Genomic DNA, 23,706 nt, shown 5'->3' with positions numbered 1-23,706 from the left:
TCCCTAATTTGACCTGAACATGTACATATTCTTTTCACCATATCCATCGTCGGCAAAATTGCAATAACTTCGTAAAATGCATGGATACCAACAGTTAATTTCTTTTTATTTGATATCATTTATGAAGTTTGAAGGATAAATAACATTTTTATGATGAAATACTTTGAGACTGTAGATTGAGAACCTTAACCGAATATTCTTGTAAAGAAGGCTGGTGTTAAATTCATAATTTTTAACATGCTATTGTAACGTACCGAGCTACTTGTACTGCCAGGGGAAGGGTTCGTGCCTGGTCTTTTCCAGGGTTTTGGGTGTACACTAACAAAGTCTTATAATATAATGATTTTCTATTGATTGTCAAAAATGATTGGTATAGCCTAACCTTACTTAGGTTAATAATTAACAAGGAATTTCAGGGAATCTAGAATATTTACAAACAAAACAAGGGGTATAAAAAAAATATATATAATTGACACTGTGTGTGATGTACTGGTGCTGCCTTGTTCAGGTCGGACAGTACACACCCACAGTGACAATCCACTGAGGTCAACCACTCAGCTAAAATGACTGACCGTCCTCAGATTACCGCATATACTGTAGGCTGCCTTATTCAGGACGGACAGTATATGTGGTAGCCCTTCAACCACTGTGCACACTGTAGGCTGCCTTATTCAGGACGGACAGTGAGCACAACGGCCTGGACGACAGTCTGATCAGCCACTAGAGAAATGAACAATGGCTAGCCTCTCCGAGGAAAGCCTACCGTGACACACTGACAAGCCAAAATGACTGCAACCTACTGTACCAAGAGGACAACCTCTCTATGGCCTATCAAAAACACTTAACACCGTTACGAACGGGCAAGCTCTGTATTGACACAATACCTTTTATTAAACTTCACTAACTTCTCTCTTCTGCTGATCATCTACTAAGCAGCCGACAGCTGATTCACTGTCGTATTTATACCCTTGTATCACGTGACATAAACAAAGGAACTAAAAGAAAAACCCGGTCCGGGCCGAACCTAAAATATCCGGAATTATTACACTACCCACGCCTCCGATGACATGCGTCCCGCATGTACACCAAGAGATCAAATAGAAAGAGATTTTTTTTTTTCCAAACTAATTTCAGGATTCATTTATTCACACAAAACAATAATAATATCGATAACTGTTCATGCTGACCAATTAAACAAAAAAAAATCTTTCATACAACATTTACTAAAATGTCAAACAAAACAAATCGTTCCTCTTCTATTTCCTCAATGTCCATCTCATTTTGACGAAACCTCTTGGTTCGCTTTGTCGTAACAATCCTTTGACTTGCTTCAGTCTGAGTGTTGGCATCCGCTGTTTCCGCTTTTCGCTTGTTACTGGGAACTGGCGCATCCTGCCTGGCACACTCTGGCTTACTAGAGGAGACTGCAATGGGGTTCTTAAACTTTGGCGTGTGTGGTTTGGTGGGTACTGTTTGTTTCCTGATGATCCTCCCCTCCAAAAGCGTTTCAGATGCCTTATCCCCTGCAACAACTGTTTTCTTTGACTCAGGTTTCTCTTTAGGCTCTTCACTATCATCATCTGAAGATGAGCTGCTATCTGATTGGTCTGAAGCTGAAACCTCGCCAATGACGTCTCCATAATCCTGTTTCAACCAGTCTTCTGAATCGGAGACAGGCTCTTGAGGTGCTGACTGTTTCTTGACTGTTGCCTCCATGGGTCTGTCAGCTGATTTGCTGTCCAACTTGATTGGCTCTCCTAGCAAACCTGGATGACTTCTCTTTTCATGTCTCTTGACATTAATCTCTTTATTACTGGAGTAGCTACAATAGGTGCAGTTGAATGTTCTCATGGCACACTCCAAGACATGGTTCCTATATTCCTCACCTGTCTTTGCAACAAAGGTGCACATGGGACATCTTCTGGGTTGACCAGGTGTAACTTTTGTCTTCGCCATCTTTTAGGAACAAAACAAAATGAAAACAACTATAAACATCTAAATTGTTATTACGCCTAACTAAAAGTCCCACCCTATGTCAAAATTTACATTCAGTCTCATAGTCATGTAGCCATGCAGGTGGTTTGCGTTTCCTACTAGGTCGACTTGCATTAGGAGCTTCTGGCTCCGGGAACTCATCATTCTCCTCAGGTTCAGACTTAATTTCAGATTCCTCATTATCAGATAAATGCACATCAACTTCTCCTGACAAAAGCTGAGAATGCTTTTTGCGCATTCGATCCACATGAATGACTTGTTCAGAACCTCTTGGTCCACAATTTACTAAATATGTTAGATCAGTCATTCTTTTGATAACTTCAAATGGACCCTGCCAAAAACTGGTGAACTTTGATGATGTGCCTGCCTTCTTTCTTGGGAAGTAGACATAAACTCTCTCCTTAGATTCAAACGTCTTCCACTTCAACTTTCGGTCATGATAGTGTTTCTGTCTGACCATTGACTGGCTCATCTTCTTTCTTACAAATGTATGTGCACTTTCCAGTCGCTCTTGCAGCTCCCAGACCCACTTATTATTTGGTGTTTCTTTTATTTGTGGCGGCATCTCATACATGAGATCAAGGGGTGTTGCAGTTTCTCGTCCAAGCATTAACATGTTTGGCGTCATACCCGTTGTTTCATGTTGTGCACTTCGGTAGGCCATCATAACATAGGGCAAGTGAACATCCCAATCAGTGTGATGTTCATTTACAAACCCACTTAACATGGTTGTTAGAGTTCTATTGAACCGCTCAACCATGCCATCTGATTGAGGATGGTATGGTGTGGTATGTGTTTTCTGGATGTCCAAAAGTTTGCACATTTCTTGGAAGAGCCTACTTTCATATTGAGGACCTTGGTCTGAGTGCATCACTTCTGGCACTCCAAGTCTTACTATAAACTCTTCAACAATTTTTGCAGCCACTGTTTTTGCCTCTATGTTAGGTAATGCAAAAGCCTCAGTCCACTTTGTGAAATAGTCTGCTACCACAAGGATATACTTGTTGCCATTTGCGGTTTGTGGTAACTCACCCAAAATGTCAGTAGCAATTCTCTCTAGTGGATAACCAGAATAAACCAGATGCATAGGTGCTTTATTTGACTGAGTTGCTGCTTTCCGCCTTGTACATACTTCGCAGCCAGATATGTAAGAGTGCACATCTCTTTGTAGCCCAGGCCAATAATATGACTGACGAATTCGGCCTAGCGTTTTATGAATACCAAGATGACCTGCTGTTCTACAATCATGACAAAATTTAAGAACACTCCTACGTTCACTGCTTGGTACAACAGCCTGTAAGATATCTTGCTGTGTTGCCAAATCTGTCCATCGCCGGTACAAAATGTCATCATTTAAGACAAGTCTATCCCACTGAGCATACAAGGATTTTACAGTTATTGACTCTGGGGATACCTTATCTTTGTTAGGGCGATATTTTGACTCGAGCCAACCTTTGATTCTCCTTAAGTCTGGATCTTCATCTTGTAAACTTTTCAATGAGTGACCCAAAAAGCTTTTATCATCCATTTTGACACTACTCACATGTTGATTAACATCAACAGAGTGGTTACCTTTGCATTGCTTACATGGCGCACGGCTTAGGCCGTCTGCATTGCCATGCAGTTTTCCAGGTCGATGCTCGATTGTGAAATCATATGTAGAAAGGACATCCATCCATCTAGCAAGCTGCCCTTCAGGATCTTTGAAATTCATTAACCATCGCAGAGAGCTGTGATCAGTGCGAATGGTGAATTGTTGTCCATATAAATAGTGCCTAAAGTGTTTTACAAAATGAACTACAGCCAGTAATTCCTTTCTGGTAACACAATATTTCCTTTCAGATTTGGCCAGGCATCTGCTTGCATATGCAATAGGTCGTTCTATGCCATTTTGTTTCTGAGACAACACTGCACCAATTGCATAGTTACTAGCATCAGTGTCAAGAATGAATCTTTCCTTAAAATCTGGGTGTGCTAGTACGGGGGATGTAGATAGTTTCTTACGCAGTATGTCAAATGCTGTCTGACAGTCGTCAGTCCACCTAAATAAACTATCTTTCTTGGTTAGGTCATGAAGAGGTTTAGCTATTGCTGCAAATTTTTCTACAAAACGTCTGTAGTAGCTACAGAATCCTAAAAATGACCTCAATTCTGACACATTTGAAGGAACTTCCCACTCTTTGACAGCCTTGATTTTATCTGGATGTGTTGCTATCCCCTCTGCAGACACAATGTGTCCCAGATATTCTACTTCTGTAGCAAATAGGTTGCATTTTCTAGCTTTCAATTTGAGCCCAGCTGCCAATAAGCGGTCAAACACTTGTGTAAGGTTTTCAATCATAGAATCTACAGTCTTACCAACCACAATAATGTCGTCAAGGTAGACCAAACAGTGTTGCCATTGTAAACCTCTAAGCACTGACTCCATCAGCCTTTCAAATGTTGCGGGGGCATTGCAGAGCCCGAATGGCATGACTTTGAAGCTGTATAATCCCTTTCTAGTCACAAATCCAGTCTTAGCTCTATCTTTATCAGCCATTTCTACCTGCCAGTATCCAGCATTTAAATCTAAAGTTGAAAAATACTTTGTACCCGAGAGCTGGTCAAGAGAATCATCTATTCTTGGGAGTGGGTAAGCATCTTTAATTGTTACATTGTTCAATTTCCTATAATCTACGCAAAACCTGGTTGTTCCATCCTTTTTCTTAACCAGGACGACTGGAGATGACCAAGGACTAGAACATTCCTCAATGACTCCTCTTTTCAACATGTCATCGACATGTTGATCTGCCTCAGCTTGCATATGGTTTGGCATTCTCCTTGCATGTTGTTTAATTGGGGTTGCTGGTCCAGTATCAATGGTGTGTTCGATCACTTTTGTTCGTCCTAAATCTGCGTCATTGACAGCAAACAGGTGTGAATACCGCAAAAGTAAATCTTTAACTGCCTTAGCATTATCTGCTGTTAGTCCAGCAACAGACCTTTTATACAAATCTTTAAGGTGACTAGGAAATCCTTCAATAAGACAAGACTGACCGTCATTTTCATAGATACTGTCAACAGCTGACAGTGTTGCCACAAATGTACCTTTGTATATATTCTGTGCCTCCTTAGATGGATTCATAAGTCTGACTGGAGCTACTTTGTTTCCTTTGATTAACGTTCTAGCCACCAGCCCTCGATCTGACTCTAAGAAACGATCCGATGGTTCAACAATGCCGAACAGTGGAACTTTCTCAAATACAGGAGGCTTGATATTGCACATAGTAATCAATTCACTGCATGGAGGAATCGTGACATTTTCTGCTATTGTCACTCTGCAACATCCCAGCTTTCCCACAAAAGAAAGTTTTATCTGCTTTCCTTTAACAATCATTGATGCATTATAAACATCAACAAGACATTCATTGTTGGTCATAAAATCAAGTCCAAGTATTCCATCAATACCAATGTCTGCTACTGCAAACTTCTGATTAAAAGAGAAACTTGATATTGTGAGGGGTATTATGAGGGAGCCCTCAACTTTCATGGCTGTTCCATCTGCTGTGAGGATAGGCTGTGTAACTTTGGCAAGGTTTTGGTTAGCTCTCTCAACCACAGTATTGAGTATATCTGGCGAGATGATACTAAGTGTTGCACCAGTGTCAATCAACAATTTCACCTTATATCCATTGAGGGAGGCATCAACAAAAATACCAGCCTCACCTGCCTTGCGGCTGACACCAGTCCGGCTTGACGCATCCTTTGTTTTATCATTGGACTTTTCTTCTCTCTGTCCAGTCTTTGGCTGTTTAACAACAGGGTTTGCACCTAAAGACTCTTGATACTTGAAGCAATATTTCTTGATGTGACCTTTCCTCTTACAAAAATTGCAGATCACAGAAGATGACTTAGCAGGTTTTGGTTTTGTCATTTCTAGCTTCAGTATCTTCATCTCCTCCTTTATATCCTGTACTGCTTTTATCAGTGCAGTTATAGAGTCATCCTGCTTGGAGTCCTCCGCACTCTTGGCTTCTCTCAGATAGCCTTTACTTTCTTGTAAACGCTGTTCCGCTGAGTTGAAAGCGTCGAGCTCTACTGCATGCCGGATAGCATCATTCAGGTCCAATGGTCTGGCCTGCTTTACTCTTAATCGCATGTCACTATCCTTAAGGGCATCAATAAACTGCTCCTTAGCAAGGGTTTCTCTCACCTCCGTAGGGGCTGTAGGATATGCCAAGTTTGTCTGGCGACGCATGTCCTGACCAAGCTCTGGTAGTGTCTCAGATGCTCGTTGTCTTCTCTCTCGCAACTGTGCTCTGTATAACTCTGTCTGGTTCGCAGGTGCAAACCTTTCTTCCAGTGCCCTGCATAAGTATCTATAGTTGCACTTATCTTCCCTTGACAAATTTCCAAGAACACCCTGTGCCTGACCTCTCAGAGCAACAGCTAGGTACATGCCTTTCTCTGCTGTAGTCCACTCATTTAATTCAGCACATACATCAAAATGGGACTTAAAGTCAATCCACGAGGAATTTCCATCATATTTGTCTGGCTTAACACAACTACTTTTAGACTTGTCTGTTCTAGCTGTACCAGTGCCCCGGCGAGTCGTAACATTACTCTCCCTTGGTAAATTGTAATCATATCTGGGTAGATCTGCATGATAGGGTGTACTAGTAAATGAGGGTCTATCTGTCATTCTATCAACACGTCTATCAGGATCTAGGGGACTTTCAGGCCTTTGATTTTCTATGGTGTCTGTCCTAATGTTTTTAGGTCTTGCACCCTGTTCTAAGTAGTCTTGATCTTCAGTGGAATTCCGCATACTTTCAGGCAAACCTGAATCTCTTGCGGCTTTACTCCTACTTTTATTTATGCTCTCCTGAAGTCTATTAAACTCATCCTCAAGCCCCATTAATTCATCTTGCAGGTCTGTCATCATGTCAAAATATGCCACTCAATATAATGATACAATCTAACTAACAAAATATAAACAAAGCAAATAAAACAATGCAAGTGTATCTAATTGTTAGCCCAAAATCCCGACGCTGCCACCAAATTTCTGTAACGTACCGAGCTACTTGTACTGCCAGGGGAAGGGTTCGTGCCTGGTCTTTTCCAGGGTTTTGGGTGTACACTAACAAAGTCTTATAATATAATGATTTTCTATTGATTGTCAAAAATGATTGGTATAGCCTAACCTTACTTAGGTTAATAATTAACAAGGAATTTCAGGGAATCTAGAATATTTACAAACAAAACAAGGGGTATAAAAAAATATATATAATTGACACTGTGTGTGATGTACTGGTGCTGCCTTGTTCAGGTCGGACAGTACACACCCACAGTGACAATCCACTGAGGTCAACCACTCAGCTAAAATGACTGACCGTCCTCAGATTACCGCATATACTGTAGGCTGCCTTATTCAGGACGGACAGTATATGTGGTAGCCCTTCAACCACTGTGCACACTGTAGGCTGCCTTATTCAGGACGGACAGTGAGCACAACGGCCTGGACGACAGTCTGATCAGCCACTAGAGAAATGAACAATGGCTAGCCTCTCCGAGGAAAGCCTACCGTGACACACTGACAAGCCAAAATGACTGCAACCTACTGTACCAAGAGGACAACCTCTCTGTGGCCTATCAAAAACACTTAACACCGTTACGAACGGGCAAGCTCTGTATTGACACAATACCTTTTATTAAACTTCACTAACTTCTCTCTTCTGCTGATCATCTACTAAGCAGCCGACAGCTGATTCACTGTCGTATTTATACCCTTGTATCACGTGACATAAACAAAGGAACTAAAAGAAAAACCCGGTCCGGGCCGAACCTAAAATATCCGGAATTATTACACTATTGATGTAAAAACACAAACAGTATAGAGTTACCTCTGAATTCCATGTTATGGAAGTTTGGTGAAGTCTTCTGGCCCAGTCAAACCATATCGAATAAAATTTAATGGACATCTAACGAATGAAAAAATGGCGACAAAATGTAATACAATGTACATGTCTGTTGATTGTCTATTGTTATATGTAGATCCCGCCGCTTTTAAAGGTTGTCCAATGAATTAAAGCATATTTATAAAACATAAGCACCTGACCGATCGCGATATATTTATTATAAAATATATATATATACCTCTATCTAATAATTAGGTAGATGGTACATTTTTTTTTATGAGGAAAACTTATAACGTCAGGTGCATGTGTTATAAAACAGATAAAATGAATGATAACTGAAATCTTCAGTAAAACAACGTTTAACAAACGGGTCTCAACTTTGAATGTGGAATGGTTATCAGTTACAACCAATGATCTACGCCTTAGAAATTGTGTTTGAACGGTAGATTAACAGTTGTCCGGTTACGTAAAAGCCAGCCCTAGTTATATTTTATACGACTGGTAGCTGTCTGTTTCTGACTCACGTCCAACGGTAGAATAAATAAAGAAAAGAACCGCGGGAGTTCTGTACAAAACGCACGCAAACGTAAAACTACCGTATTTTAAGCGGACACCTTAGTCCAGTATTGTCAGTTCCACATGAACAAATTTATATGCTCTTTAATGCATTTAAATCTCTAGATTGTTTTTAGGTCTATTTTAACAGAAGATGAGCTAGTTAAATTTTAGAAAACATTTTTCAATGATAAATTAATCAAAATTTTGTTAAAATTAAACATAGAAATTGTTTGGAACAACACGAATTCAAGGTCTAATTTGTAGAACAGTTGCAATGCCAACTGATAATATCTAAAGAATTGTTACATGCAGTTAAGGTCCATGGACGACAACAACAGCTTTACCAGGTTAAAATGACAGCAATCAAATGTCACTCGGGCTTTAATACTACACTAGGGTATCAAGTTATCATTTTGTTTGTTGGATGTTAAAGAATGTACCGGTATTTTTCAGATAAAATGTGCAGGTGTGTGCATTATCAAATTGGTCTGATTGAGAATGTTGTTTTAAAATTGTTGAAGGGACATACTATTTTGAATCGAAAAAATCAATTGCGATATATATATATATATATATATATATTTCGGGTAGAAAAATATTTACTTTAGACACCTTGAACACGGAAGTAAAAATAAATGCTGTCTTCAGTGAACACAATCCAACCAGAGCCGCAAGAATAAGGTTCAGAATGCGAGCTCAGATATTTCTTCAACTGTTTTGGGGTTTAGGGATTTATTTTTCAGAAGCGGGTGAGTAAATGATGTATCTAATAAGACAAAATTTAATTTATTTGAACTGTTTTGTAGTTACACAGTCACTTACTATTTCTAATTTATTGAGAAAAGTGTATACAAGTACACTGTCGCCTACTTCTCTACTTAGACAAATACATAACATAGTATATGGTTAGAGAAAAAGGCAAATGAGCAATGTATTTTTTTTTACAATAAAATAATGGGCATTAATTTTACTTAACCTCTAATCTGCATGATACATTTTTTGTACCCATTGCTGGGTCAATCGGATGATTTAACAAAGCTTTACCTAGAACCGTCATGGTTGGCACTTATCCCTCAACTAAACAAAGGTCAAACCGTCTCTCTCTCTCTCTCTCTCTCTCTCTCTCTCTCTCTCTCTCTCTCTCTCTCTCTCAAAGTTTTCGAACAAAGCATAATTAAATTTCGATTTTCGATTGAATTGCATAGTCCATATTTTTGCCATAATGTGAACCAATAAATTGATTAATATATATTACCGTCATTCACCTTTCTCGTCACCCATATTAGAAAATGTGAAAAAATTTAAACCAATTTAAATGTAAGGTGTTGTAATATCTCGTGCTGACCTTTTTTTTTTAAATTAAAAAACCGTGAATCAATAACTTTAAAAGACATTTTAAAAATAATAAGACTATATAAATTAAAAATAGTTGATTGCCAATTTGATCTTTCAGATAGAGTTGAACCGGTCTATTATTGCACGGCTATACATGTAGATGCGGGTGGTTGCATGTACATGTATGTAAACCTCCAAAAGTTGGTGCTATTAAATTTTTTATTTCAAGGTTTTCAACACTTTTTTTTATAATATGAAAAAGTTCCATGTCATTTTACATGGTTCAAGAAGGTTGAGTTCTCAACAAAAAACCCAATGGCGTCAGCTCGTCTTTAAAATGGATTTTTATTCATAAGATCGAAGATATCCGCAGGCACGTAGCATCAGTTAGGGGGGGGGGGGGGGCAAGGGCGCCCCCCCCCCTCCCTCCCCACTCTTTATCGTAGCAAACATTTTTCTTAAATTTTAATATAAAAATAAAGATTTTTCGGATGAGTTATACCTCCGCCTTCAAAATCGTTGCTACGTGCCTATTCCGCATTTCTTTACACAAATGTACATCTCTATTTGTCTTAATAGATTAATATAGCCTAAAATTGGCCACAACCATCCGTATATCTGAAGGCGAAACATTTTGGTATTTTTTCTTCATTTGGAAAAATTGTATTAGGCCTAGAAAACAAATTCTTGCATATTGTGTAAAGGATCTGTATGATAATTTTACTGTGATAGCAAACAAAGCCAAGGTTAGATTGTAAACCGAAAAAAGAGACTAGTGATCTAAATACACCGGTTGAATAGAGCGAATAGTTGCTGCAAAAAATATAATTAGACAGGAGCATTAAATATGTACATGTGTTCACAATGAAGATATCCGTGACAGCTGCACTTTATCTATCATAAGTGAATATAACTTATGTCTGCAAGTACTTCCCATAATCTTTTTTGTGGCAAATAAATTGTAATTGGCTTTTTAGGATTTCCACCCCAGATTCCATACCTATTCTGGACAGTCAATACAAATCAATTGTTTTACCTGAATAACACTGAAAATTGGATTCGGCAGAATGAACAACCAAACATATTTCGCTTTTCATACGGAGACAGTAAACACAAACACTTAGGATGTTCCTATGATTTGGAGAGAAATTATCTGCTCTTCAGTGATAATTCAGCGAATACAATTTCACTTCTGGGGGTAAAATCCAACGGAGGACTCCAAGGCGCTTACGTACACATCGGGACTTCCTCTGGGGTTGGACACGTAGCCGTGGATTGGATAAGCTCCAATGTGTATTGGTCCGATAGTTTGTTTGGCTGGATCGGACTGCAAGCTCTGCCAAAGAACATTCATAATGCAGCATTTAACCGAAAGTTCAAGGTAGTAGTTGACAAGTTCTTAGACATCCCCTCGGGTCTTGCTGTGCACGCCAGTAAAAGGTAGAATATATTCTGAAATGAAGTTTACTGCGAACCTTTTGGAACAAATATAATGAAGCTTGCTCACAGATGTTGTCATTGCTTTTTAGAATACAGAACACCACATTGTTATAAATCAAAAATCGTTTTTGTAAAGACATACATGCATTTTGAAATTCAAACTAAGAATCAGTAAACGCGGATTCTTTTTATAGTGTGCACATAGTACATATGATGGCATAAACTACTCATTTGAACAAAAATTGCAATAAATTATTTCTATTTCTCTCCTAGATTCTTGTTTTGGACCGATACCGGAATCCAACCAAAGATAGAACGTTCTCTGCTAGATGGTTCTAAAAGAAAGGTCCTCGTTTGGTCCGGGATTCTGTATCCGGTTTCCATTGCTGTTGATGTCCATAGCAACACAATTTATTTCACCGACTCAGCGCGCGAAACTGTGGAGTCATGTGACCTAGAAGGAAATGCAAGACGAATTCTATTCTACGAGACAAATTCTGTCTTCTATGGGATCGAAACTTTCAAGGTCAGATCTTGTTTAAATATTGTTTTCCTGCGGTTAACAGTGATTTAGATATAGTTAAAAATAAATTTTCCGTTTCTTTCGTGGCATTAAAAACATACACAACCACAGCTATCGTTGTATTTGCTTTGCTGTCATCTTAATCCTGACAAATGTGTTTGCTAAAAAACAAATAAAAACTCTTCTCTAAGTAATACAATGGAGGAATTTTAAAGCCCCTGGCAGGTTACTGCACTCTTGAGATTGAGATTCTTGTCACTTGGGGAATAAATGACTGTATTGTGGCAGTTTCAACCTTTGAAAGCCTACCTGCAATGCATTCAACTAATTTACGACACTCTTACTTATATACGTAGCTTAATATATCGTATCAAGAATATACATAAGTTGGTCTATACTTCTGCATATATTTTGAAATTTTGGTATTGCTATTGTTAATTTCATGGATAAAAACTACAAGAATGATTGATATGAATGTTTCAATGATCATCCTTTACCGAAAAATCTAATTTACAAAAAAACCTCAAATTAGAAAAATAAAGCACCAAAAATTGCTGCTTGCTGCTAGATTTACCAGTTATTTCTATAAAAACAATCATATACAAAAATAGTTATGCACTGAACACTACTGTACCGAAGTTTTATATCGCGCCAGTCTTTTTGATGTTCTAGAAATATTAAGGACTTAGGTCAGTGTTTTAAGACTGAAAAATCTGAAGAAATGGACAAATTTCTCTTACTCTTTATATCTTTATAGTTATGCAATCATCATGCCACAAAACAGCGATAAATGTTGAATTTTAGGTTTTGAAAATAAAATTTAAATTCATTTTAATGCGGGAGGTTTATGGAACAAAATGGTCAATTTTGTAAACGAAGATTTATTATCAATTGTAATACAGAAAGTGTGCCAAAGTGGAACTTTGGAATGTATTAAGTACGTTTGATTATCAATCCTCATTAGCTGTAGCCATGACTGTAAACATAAGGCTAAAATTAAAAAGAAATTATATTTGTATTTACTAAATTAAACTAAGTGTTATTATAATATCCTTTCATTTTTTTTAGAACTACGTGATAGTCTCCGACCAGACATCAAACCGTATTCTCGTCCTGTCGAATTCAACTGGTCAGAAAATGGTGACCCCATTAAGGACTCCTTCCCCTCCGTTCTCATTGGGCCTGTTTTCACAGGACAACCAACCGATTGGCTCCACGGGTACGTGAAATCTGATCTGAAATTTTCAGTAAAGTTATCAAAAATATGTCCTGAAAATAAGAGCTGAAATGTTATATCAATCAGTTATTAAAATATTTTTGTTGTAGTATACAGGAAAAAATACCGTATATTGATGTAGCCAAATTCATCAAAATACAAGGAAAAAAATGATATGAAGTCATCGAATAGTGCAAAGGAATTTTAAAAGTCATTTATTAAAACACACGAATTCATCTGTCACGTTCACAACATAAAAATCTACCGAATCTAATATGAAACTGATATGGAGAATAACCTGGTCACAAATTATTCTGAAATGTAACTTTATCCCAATGTAAGACATTGAATGATGCGTGTCACCCTTTCAGATTGTGATACATTTGGATGTAGCCAGATATGCATCATTGAATCCTCGGGGGCTAGGTGTCTGTGTGAGGACGGGTACTCTTTGTTGGCAGACGGTAAAACGTGCACTGGTAAGGGCGCAAATAGGTATCAAGTGTTATGGAAATATAACTTCCCAGAGAAGGGATATTTAAGTAATATCTTTGGATATATAAGATAAATTAAGGCTCGCATCTTCTAAACATATAATAGATAAACTGGTAGATACATTTTTTACAGAAACAATGGAAAGAAACTCATTTACAATCCTCTTTATAAATCAAGTCTAATCAATATATACATATCGTCATTACAAATGTTGTATATCTTTTTTTTTTTACCAGTTACAGACAAAACCATACAACGAAGCATACTTTTCGCGGCCGGACCACAAATTTGCCATTACCCTATAACAGTTATAAATAGCTTTAAATATATGACTATCTCAACACCATGTGACCTTATTGCCACTACCCCTGGCAATGTTTCGTACTTTGCGATTGCTATGCACTCAAATCAAGTATTCTACGCTAAAGATGACACCATTTTCAGTCAGAATTTGTTCGGAAACGTTTTCGTCTCAAACTTTTCCACTCGCAACAAAATTTCAGGTTACTTATTCTACTCATCATAATTTATTAATTAACTTAAGAATTTAACAATTATCTGTTGTTTAATTTAAGATGAAATTGTAATGTATTATAACGTAAGATATTTTTCAAATACTGTTATTAAATCTACACGTTCTTCAATCATTTTTATTTACAAATTCATTGCTCAATATTATCATCATGTTACGAGAGCCCCTTTGGTTTATAAGAGTCCCTTGGTTACTCTCCCCTAGGTTTGGATTACGACTGGGTGACAAATACTGTGTATTGGAGTGAAGAATCTGTGGCAAAGATCTTCTATTGGAACGTTTCAAGCGACAGGGTTGCCAATACAGGAGAAATAACGGTCCCAGGTTTAGGAATTCCAAAGGCACTGAAAATCGATCCATTCAACATGTAATTTCTCTATTCTAAGCCTAACACACATTTAGTTGCTTCGGGATTTTAAAAATCCCAATCATAATTAACGTATAACACTGCACATTGCATTGAAATATAATGCATAAATTAAGATTTTGTGCGCATAAAGAATAAATAACAATGATTAATTTAGCTTCTCCAACCAAGCTTATAATGAGTAAAGTATGTTAATATTGATATAGAATTACAGATGTAATTTAAACATTATAAACTAGTCTAGTTTCACATCAAATGACATATAAGTTTGGATTTGGAGATCGTGAGTTTCTTCAACTATTGTATTGTAAAAGTCTGTTTTGGCTTTAAGAGTAAAACTTATTTGTACATGTTGTAGTTCAATTGAATTGGAATGCAAAACTTATCCGTTTTCTATGATACTTGAACAGTTATACCAATGTTTTCTGTAAGAAATACTATACATGTTGATATCACTTTCTTACAGGAGAGTATTTTACATTGATTCCTCAACGACTCCATCTATAAAAGTAATTTATTTGACGAATAACAGAATTGAAACTCTAGAGAACTATGATATATCAAACCCAATATTCCTGCATTTCGATCGACGAAAGGACACGTAAGAATTTATAATAAGTAACTTTAAGTAATGTTTTCCATGGCATCTTCATTAGTGAAGATAAATACGTTCACTTAAACAAAAACTTTCCTATTTTAATGAATAGTTTAATAAATTTTAACTTTATATTTTTGTGCATCTGATTTAATGGATTTAATGAAGGAAAAGCAAACTTAAAAATTGTTTAACTATTTTATCCTGCAGCGTATTTTGGAGTGATAATGGCAGGTCCTCTTTGGGATCGGTAAGAGCTGATGGCCTATATACAAAAATTAAACAACTTCCGGAAGGATCAATTCTAACTGGAATTGCAGTATACAAGGTAGACCTGTAATAGAATGAACCCAACCTTTATACAAATGTAGCCTAATAGTAACCCGGTGCCCAATAGTTAATGCCAAAGAAGCATTCTTGCACCCGTCTATGGTACAGTCTCCGAAAATTCAATACACAAGCATGCAATTTGATAGACCATTACAAGAGAGTGCTGGTATACTACAACCTTTGTTTATAATGTATCTCATTTGACTGAAGAAATATTTATCTTAGAGATGAACAAAAGGAAAAAATTCTATAGAAGTACATGTATTTTCTATGGATTCTAGCATAATCCTCCTGGTATACTCATTTCGCAAACTTATTCAAATTTGTTTTTCATGATTTTTAGATTTGAGTCTTTGACGGGTGCAGAACTGCAAACTTGGCACTGTCATAATCATCAGGCAAAATATTAAATACTTGCGACTTATAACTGTTTTATGATTATTTTATACTTTTTTACATAAATTGTGTCTTTCTGTTACAGGATTACTTACTTTGGTTATCCAACACCCATTCGAACCATTCTCTTAACGTACAGGAGAACACAACTTTGGGCTCAGACACCATTATAAAAATGCCGCTTGGTGTAGTGGCTCCGAGAGTATTAGACTTGCGTGTATTTGATAGAGCCTTGCAACCATCTGTCAGAGGTACATGTACTTCAGATTATCTCATCAAATTGACTGACAAATATGACAGAAATTTACATGTATACTTTATTTAAGAATACATTGCCATATATCCTTAGCTACTTATAAACAATGCAATATTGTATTCAATGAATATTAATCTGACTTCATAATGGTTTGTAAACGAAAATTCAGAGGAAAATGCTTGATGTTGTAAAATTCTACAAGGAAATGATATTAATATACATGTACTTAATTTTATGTTTATTATAGAACCATGCATCACTGACAACGATGGATGTCAACATATCTGTATCGTAGAAGGGGAATCAAGTCAGTGTGCTTGTCACGTGGGATACACTCTTCAATCTGACCGGAAGTCGTGTTTGTCGGGTAATTCAAAATTAATGATGAGATAAGCTTTTATTAGCTCACCTGAACCGAAGGTTCAAGTGAGCTTTTCTGATCACCCGTTGTCCGTCGTCCGTCCGTCCGTCCGTCCGTCTGTCTGTCTGTCCGTCCGTCTGTAAACTTTTCACATTTTCAACTTCTTCTCAAAAACCACTGGGCCAAATTTAACCAAATTTGGTACAAAGCATCCTTATGGAAAGGGGGTTATAAATTGTAAAAATAAAGGGCACAGCCCTTTTCAAAAGGGAGATAATTGCGAAACAGTAAGTATAGGGTGCATGTCTTTAAAAATCTTCTTCTCAAGAACCACTGCACCAGAAATGCCAATATTTACACAAAAGCTTGTATATATAGTGAAGATTCTAAATTGTAAAAATCGTGACCCTCGGACCAAAACTGGGGCCCCAGGCGGGGTTCAAAGTTTAACATAGAAATACATAGGAAAATGTTTTAAAAATCTTCTTCTCAAGAACCACTGCACCAGAAATGCCAATATTTACACAAAAACTTGTATATATAGTGAAGATTCTAAATTGTAAAAATCGTGACCCTCGGACCAAAACTGGGGCCCCAGGCGGGGTTCAAAGTTTAACATAGAAATACATAGGAAAATGTTTAAAAAATCTTCTTCTCAAGAACCACTGCACCAGAAATGCCAATATTTACACATAAGCTTGTATACATAGTGAAGATTCTAAATTGTAAAAATCGTGACCCTCGGACCAAAACTGGGGCCCCAGGCGGGGTTCAAATTCAACATAGATATACCTTAGGAAAATGTTTAAAAAATCTTCTTCTCAAGAACCACTGCACCAGAAATGCCAATATTTACACAAAAGCTTGTATGTATAATGAAGATTCTAAATTGTAGAAATCGTGACCCTCAAATCAAAACTGCAGCCCCAGGCGGGGTTCAAAGTTTAACATAGAACTACATATGAAAAATGTTTAAAAATTTTCTTCTCAAAAACCACTTCACCAAAAATGCCAATACATACACAAACGCTTGTATATATAGTGAAGATTGTAAAAATCGTGACCCCTGAACAAAAAGTGGGGCCCCAGTAGGGGTTTAGATTTTAACATATATAGGAAAATGTTTTAAAATCTTCTTCTCAAGAACTATAGTGCAACTGTTTGGGATATTACTATGCATACATGTACATCCTTAAATAATGTAGATTCAAAAAATTGTAACTCCCGGACAATTGATGGGCACCAAGAGGGGTTCAAAATTTAAACATTTTAAAAAACATAAAGGAAAAGTATAAAAATTTTCTTCTCAAGAACTACAATGTTTTAGTTTGTGGAATTTCTATGCCTTCGCTCATGTAGATTCCTAATTGGTAAAATCGTGACCTCCGGACCAATACTGGGGCCCCAAGATGGGGTCAAAGTTTATTATAGAAATATAAAGGTAATGTTAAAATATCTTCTTCCCGAGAACTACAATGCCTCAATTTGTGAGATTACTATCATGCATACAACCTTGGATAATGAAGGTTCGACAGTTTTAAAATAGTGACCCCTGGACTAATACTAGGGACCCAAGATGGGTTTAAAGTTAAATGTAGAAGTACCGGTATATATGGAAAATATTTAAAAATCTTCTTTTCGAGAACTACAATGCATCAATTTGTCAGATAACTACGTAAGCACCCTCAAATAGTGTAGATTCGAAATTATAAAAGCTGTGACCTCAATCTAATACTGGGGCCCCAAGAGGTGTTCAAAGTTTAGCATAGAAATATAGAGGGAAAATGTTGAAAAATCTTTTTCTAGGGAACTATAATGCTTCAGCTTGTGAGATAACTATGCAAGCATCCTTAAATAATGTAGATTCCAAATAATTAAAACTTTAGCCTTGGACTAATACTGTGGCCCCAAGAGGGGTTCAAAGTTTAACATAGAAAGATATATTGAAAATGTTTTTAAAAAGTTTTTCTCGAGAACTATAATGCTACAGTTTGTGAGATTATTATGCAAGGATCCTCAAATTGTGTAAACTCTAATGTAGTGGAACCAAGAGTTATCTTTCTTGATGTTCTGTACAGTCTGAGAGTTATTTCTCTTGAAGTGGAACTCTGCTACGTTCAGTTTTTCAGGTTGTGTACGTGCGGTCCTACCGCAGTGCTACACATTTTCATTCCTATGTTACTGTTTATGTTGTTCAAGCCAACCATAAACCTCGGACCATAATTGGGTCCCCAGAAAGGGGTTCAATGTTTAAAATAGAAAACGAATGCTACGAAATGTAATGTTACAAGGAACTGCTGTTCAGGTGAGCGATGTGGCCCATGGGCCTCTTGTTAATAATTCTATATTTATACTTTGATATACGAAAAGATTGCTCTTTGAAAAAAATTAGAGACAAATATATACTTGCGAACCTGGTGTATATAAGTAATGTTATAAAGAGGATTTTCTCCTTCAACTTTTAGGTCATTTTCAAATAAAACACGTCAATTTATTTCCGGAGATTCTGCTTTGGAATTTGTTATGTTAATTGATAAAAAGAATACAAGAAATTTTGTATTACATTAGAAACCGTTGTTTAAGCCAAACGTTTCTCCCTTGAGTGTTTTCACAAAACATCTTTTCTTAGCTCCTGTTGCCAGTAACTTCTTACTGACCACTGATATCCAAATTAAGGGCATATACCAGATAAACCTTGAAAATAAAAATATCAGCGCTGTAGACGTATTGGCGGGAAACCCTAACATTCCAGATTATGACAATGTCAGAAGAAAACTTGTTTGGTGGGATAAATCAAAAAACACCATTATGGAAAGTTCTCTATATGGAACAGATGGAAAAGCTGTAAAAGGTATTATTATAATAGACAAGGTGTAATGGATTTATAAATGAAAAATCACATTTGCCAATGTCCGATCCTCATTAAACAGATAACTCTTGGATATCCGTAAAATGTTTGTTCATGTCACAAAATTGTATTAAATCTTGGAAAACTAGCTTTTTTTTGTTTTAAATATAAAACAGTAGTAACATCAGTGACCTTTTGATTGGGTTCTTGTCTTTGGTCCCTTTAACCTGAAAAATCATACGTTTTGTTCTCAAAATATATGTTTTGTATTGATAAGAAATTGTTGAAATGTATAGGTTTTAGTTTAACAAGGGTTGCTTATTTTTTTGCATTTCATTTCGTTTATCGTGTTGTGTTTACAAAATTAGGTGGTGTGAGGAATGTTGGGGGACTAGTGATTGACCATTCGACAGGAAATATATTTTACGCATCGGACAACAATATATATGTTACAACCAGTTCAGGCAATGTGTATCGTAAACTTTTGAGCGGAGTCAATATTGGATCTCTTCAAGTAGACTCAAAACGAGGGTAACTGTAAAACAATCTACATGTATTCTTCAGTATTCCAAAACTGAAATGAAACATTGAATAATTTTTTTTATGTACATGTAAAAGTGTTTTTTTCCATTTCTTGCAATATTGAATAGATATGAGGTTTCAGTTTTAACGAATTTTTTCTTTTTTTTGTCGTTCAACAGCATCATGGTATGGATTGAGGGGCGACCAAACCCCAAAATCATACGGTCTTATATGGATGGCACCAACGTTGAAACTATTATTTCCAATTCAACCCATTTCATCAGTACACCTATGGATTTAGCCATAGACAACTCAGGTATGAAGATATATACTAAAAAATAAAATTAGAAAAAATTAAAAAAAAATAGCCCTCCAAGACCATTGAACACGAATACATTATTGTATTACATGTATGTATCATCAATTATTGGCAAAACGATTTGGGTTTGAGTTATTTTCATTTGTAGATGGCAGTCTTGTATGGTGTGATGATACCTTGGATAAAATTGACATCGTAAGCATGATCACTCTGACGTCACGTACAGTCATTAGCAACAGGGGAGAATACCCTGTATCTGTGGCGGTTCTCGGGGAATTCATTTATTATATAGCTAGAGACAGAAGGTAACAATACCAAACATATCAAATCTTAAGAATTCATCGACTGAATTTTATGAGTTACTAAAAAATAAACATTTTTTACAAACAGATCAATCACAAAGATTTCTAAAATAATTGGATCCAAGCCTGATGACGTGGTGTCCTCCCCATTATTTGGTAAACTCTTGTACCTAACCATCTATGAGGAAAGTAAAACTTGTAAGTAATCGTACATTGTCGTATTTTGCATTATTTTTTAAATATTCATGTGTCTAATGTTTTATTATACTGCAAAGCTGCAATTTTAACCTTTTTTTAGTACATAAACTGTGTTCTAACCAAAACGGAATGTGCAGCAAATTTTGTTTACCAAGAGGAGAAAATGATAGAGTATGTGATTGTGAAGATGGCAACATTGTCAATTCAGAAGGACTTTGCCCCGGCGGTATGTACATTGGTGACATAAATGCATCATATTACTTTGAAAATTTGTCCTTATAAAATAATTCATATTGTTCATATAAACACACGATCATGAAAATATCAAGTTCTTTAATATTTTCTGTCAAGTTACCTTTTACTTGTAAAAATAAGCCTGTTCAGAAGCCTCTTCTGAAATTACCTTCTTTTTTATCGAGCAGACGTACAGTGCCCGTTAGTTATAGACCACGGAAGAATCCCAACAACTTGCAGACGACTGACCGGGGACGTTTGTGAGTTCACGTGTAACGAAGGTTATCAGCTCGGTGTACCGGAAACAACCATGCTTCTGTGTGGATCCAATGGGAAGTGGAACCAAACGAGCGAGCTGTGTAAAGGTAGAGTACTAGTATCCATTGGTTTAATAGAATACCTCTTTAAGATATTGTTAGCTTTATTTGATGTAATTGCTGGATCACTGAAAATTAAATCTCACAAACATGACATTGTATATTTTAAATTGCCAGCATTCTTTATTCAAACAAACTTTTACAAATCAAATTTTACTCATTTATACATTTGAGACACAGTCTTTACAGGTATTTTAATGATATTAATAGTAAATTCCGCACTTTCATATTCAAACAAAGAAAGAATATTCATTGATATTGCCAATATATCATCTTTCAACTTCTTAAAAAATCTATATATTGCTATTTAAAAAAAAAAAAATATTTACAGTTAAAAAGTGTCAGGACTCGTTTGAAAATGGTAACATAGCGTCTGGTTGCAGCCTTGAGGTGGATACTACATGTGGATATACATGTCACGATGGATATATTAAGTCGGGATCGGTATCCTTAGTCTGCAATAAGAATGGAGCTTGGAACGAAGAGATTAGCCAGTTATGCAAACGTTCGTTCTAACATTTATTTCTTATACTATAAAATTCTATAGATATCATTTCCACGCAATTGTCGTAATGTACCAAAGCGACGGTTAATGAAACTCGTCAAACTTGCAAAAAATTGATTCAACGCCCCTGTTTACATTTTAGAAGAAAAATTTTAACTAACATCAAATTGAAATTGAGTTTAGTATAAAATGGTTTTAATTACTACGATATGAAATTTATTTTTCATCATATACCAACGCTGATATACACAGCATGATTTTACGTGTACGAAAAATTTGAAGACAGTTTAATATTTAAAATATATCATTTCTTATAATAAGTTACCATTTTAAAATATATTTTCTTAATTGTGATTTTCTGTGATAAAAGAATCTTATTTCGCGGTTACATTGATAGGAATACTTGTATTTAATTTGTGTTCTTTCAGTCAAAGACAAAGGCAACACTGATACAATTATAGGAGGAGTGGCTGGTTCAGCAGCAGGCCTCGTTTTGATTATTGTCATCATTGTTGCTGTCGTCTGCATGCGGATTAGGTAGGATTCAGACTTCATAAACTCTTTGATACTTACATTCATTTTCATAAATGTATGATCAAAATATGATGAAAGTACATTTATGAAGTGTAAGATTTTAGATGGTTTGCTGACAGATGAACACCAGGTTGTATGCCAAGAGAAACAATAAATTATTGTAACAACTTATAAGCGTCTCTTTAAACAATTATATTATTTTGAAGACATTTGCAAAAAAATTCTTGTGCGTAAAAAATCTTTATTGGTGAACTATCTTGATAATATATTCGTGTTCTTTTGCAGAAGAAAGAAGAAAAGGGATTCAGAGAACCAACCCATTAACGTGTCTTACGTTTGCCCAAGCGTGAGTGGAAGTGTTCTTTCCACCTCTCAAATAAGTACCTACACAACACTTACCGATGACAGAGAAAGTGTCTACAGTGAAATCAGAGAAGAGTTTGATCAACCCAAAACGGTTGAAATACCACCAATACATGATAAAAATTTTAAGGAAATGGGAGTGGATATTCAGAAAGGTTCGTCAATAAGATCTGAAAGATATTCCATCTTTCCAGGAAAAAATGCGGACGAAGGTGGCTACCTTGAGGCATGCCATGTAGGAAATTCTAATGATTTTCTGCCTGTGCCTGATTATGAGCATGATGATTGGTTGGAACCAAGCCCACGTAACGGATATCTGGATGCAGTGAGGATAAATGATCACTATGGAAACCCAAAACGCAAAGATGATGCCCGTTTTAAACATCCGTATGAGTAAAAATGTTGCATAGTTTTAGGGAAGAATGTCGTTATAAAAATGCTGAGTTACTCCATGTGTGAGATTATCATCCTTTTTGTCAATTATTTTGAATTACATCTAATGCATGTAATACTAGTATTTCGCGGCAAAAAAATAAATTCAGTTGACTATAGCACACAAAGGACTATTAAAGTTTAAGTGCTTAAGATTTTAGAAGCATTGCAAAGTAGTCAAACGGAACTAATACCACATTTAAGGAGGTTGGATGGTCAACAATTAACCATCAGATGTACTTGAACATTTATAGATATTATTGTTATTACTATTATCAAGTAAAGAAAATTTCTATATTTTACTTTCTAACTTTGGGATATTCCCTATAGCTCTTTCTCGTTAGGAGATCAATGCAAAGTAAAAATGCAACGAAATCATAATACAAAAAAGTATGTGTATACATGCATAACTGGCTGTATATCTAAATACTAAGTATATGCAGTTTAATTTCTATGAACTTGAGTGTATCTTAGACATATTTAGACTATGTTGAATAAACCATTATTCGTGTTATTACTGTGGAATTCGAAAAGTATTGGTAGCTTTCATAGTCTCCACTGGAAAAACCAATCCACTTAGTTTTAAGTGAGAGGGGGTCCAGCTCTTCGGCTTGCTTCAGTGGTTGATGACTCGGGTTGCAGAGAACATGTGGTATTTGTTGTTTTTAAACAACTATGAAAAACGGTCACATGCGTTTTAGCCGGGCTCTGCTGAAAACAAAGTCCTGGCTGTAGGCAGGCAAATCGCCAATATTACTATAAATAGGACAACTTCA

General features: G+C 36.3%; 1 protein-coding gene across 1 annotated transcript; it reads left to right on the top strand.

The window, feature by feature from the left end:
• Positions 1 to 8,909: 8,909 nt before the first annotated feature.
• Positions 8,910 to 23,015, top strand: LOC105335270 (low-density lipoprotein receptor-related protein 6). The gene is made up of 21 exons (XM_011439081.4): positions 8,910 to 9,199; positions 10,763 to 11,225; positions 11,499 to 11,751; positions 12,817 to 12,967; positions 13,336 to 13,443; positions 13,696 to 13,962; positions 14,196 to 14,358; positions 14,825 to 14,959; positions 15,164 to 15,281; positions 15,765 to 15,930; positions 16,183 to 16,302; positions 18,926 to 19,147; positions 19,513 to 19,675; positions 19,846 to 19,982; positions 20,134 to 20,290; positions 20,376 to 20,485; positions 20,586 to 20,711; positions 20,908 to 21,084; positions 21,428 to 21,601; positions 22,030 to 22,138; positions 22,421 to 23,015. The coding sequence occupies exons 1-21, from the start codon at positions 9,139 to 9,141 to the stop codon at positions 22,893 to 22,895; spliced, it is 3,855 nt and encodes a 1,284-aa protein (XP_011437383.3). The 5' UTR covers positions 8,910 to 9,138; the 3' UTR covers positions 22,896 to 23,015.
• Positions 23,016 to 23,706: the final 691 nt, after the last annotated feature.

Source organism: Magallana gigas, chromosome 8 (assembly GCF_963853765.1).
Source record: "Magallana gigas chromosome 8, xbMagGiga1.1, whole genome shotgun sequence".
Taxonomy (NCBI): domain Eukaryota; kingdom Metazoa; phylum Mollusca; class Bivalvia; order Ostreida; family Ostreidae; genus Magallana; species Magallana gigas.
This window is presented reverse-complemented; position numbering and strand designations above follow the sequence as displayed.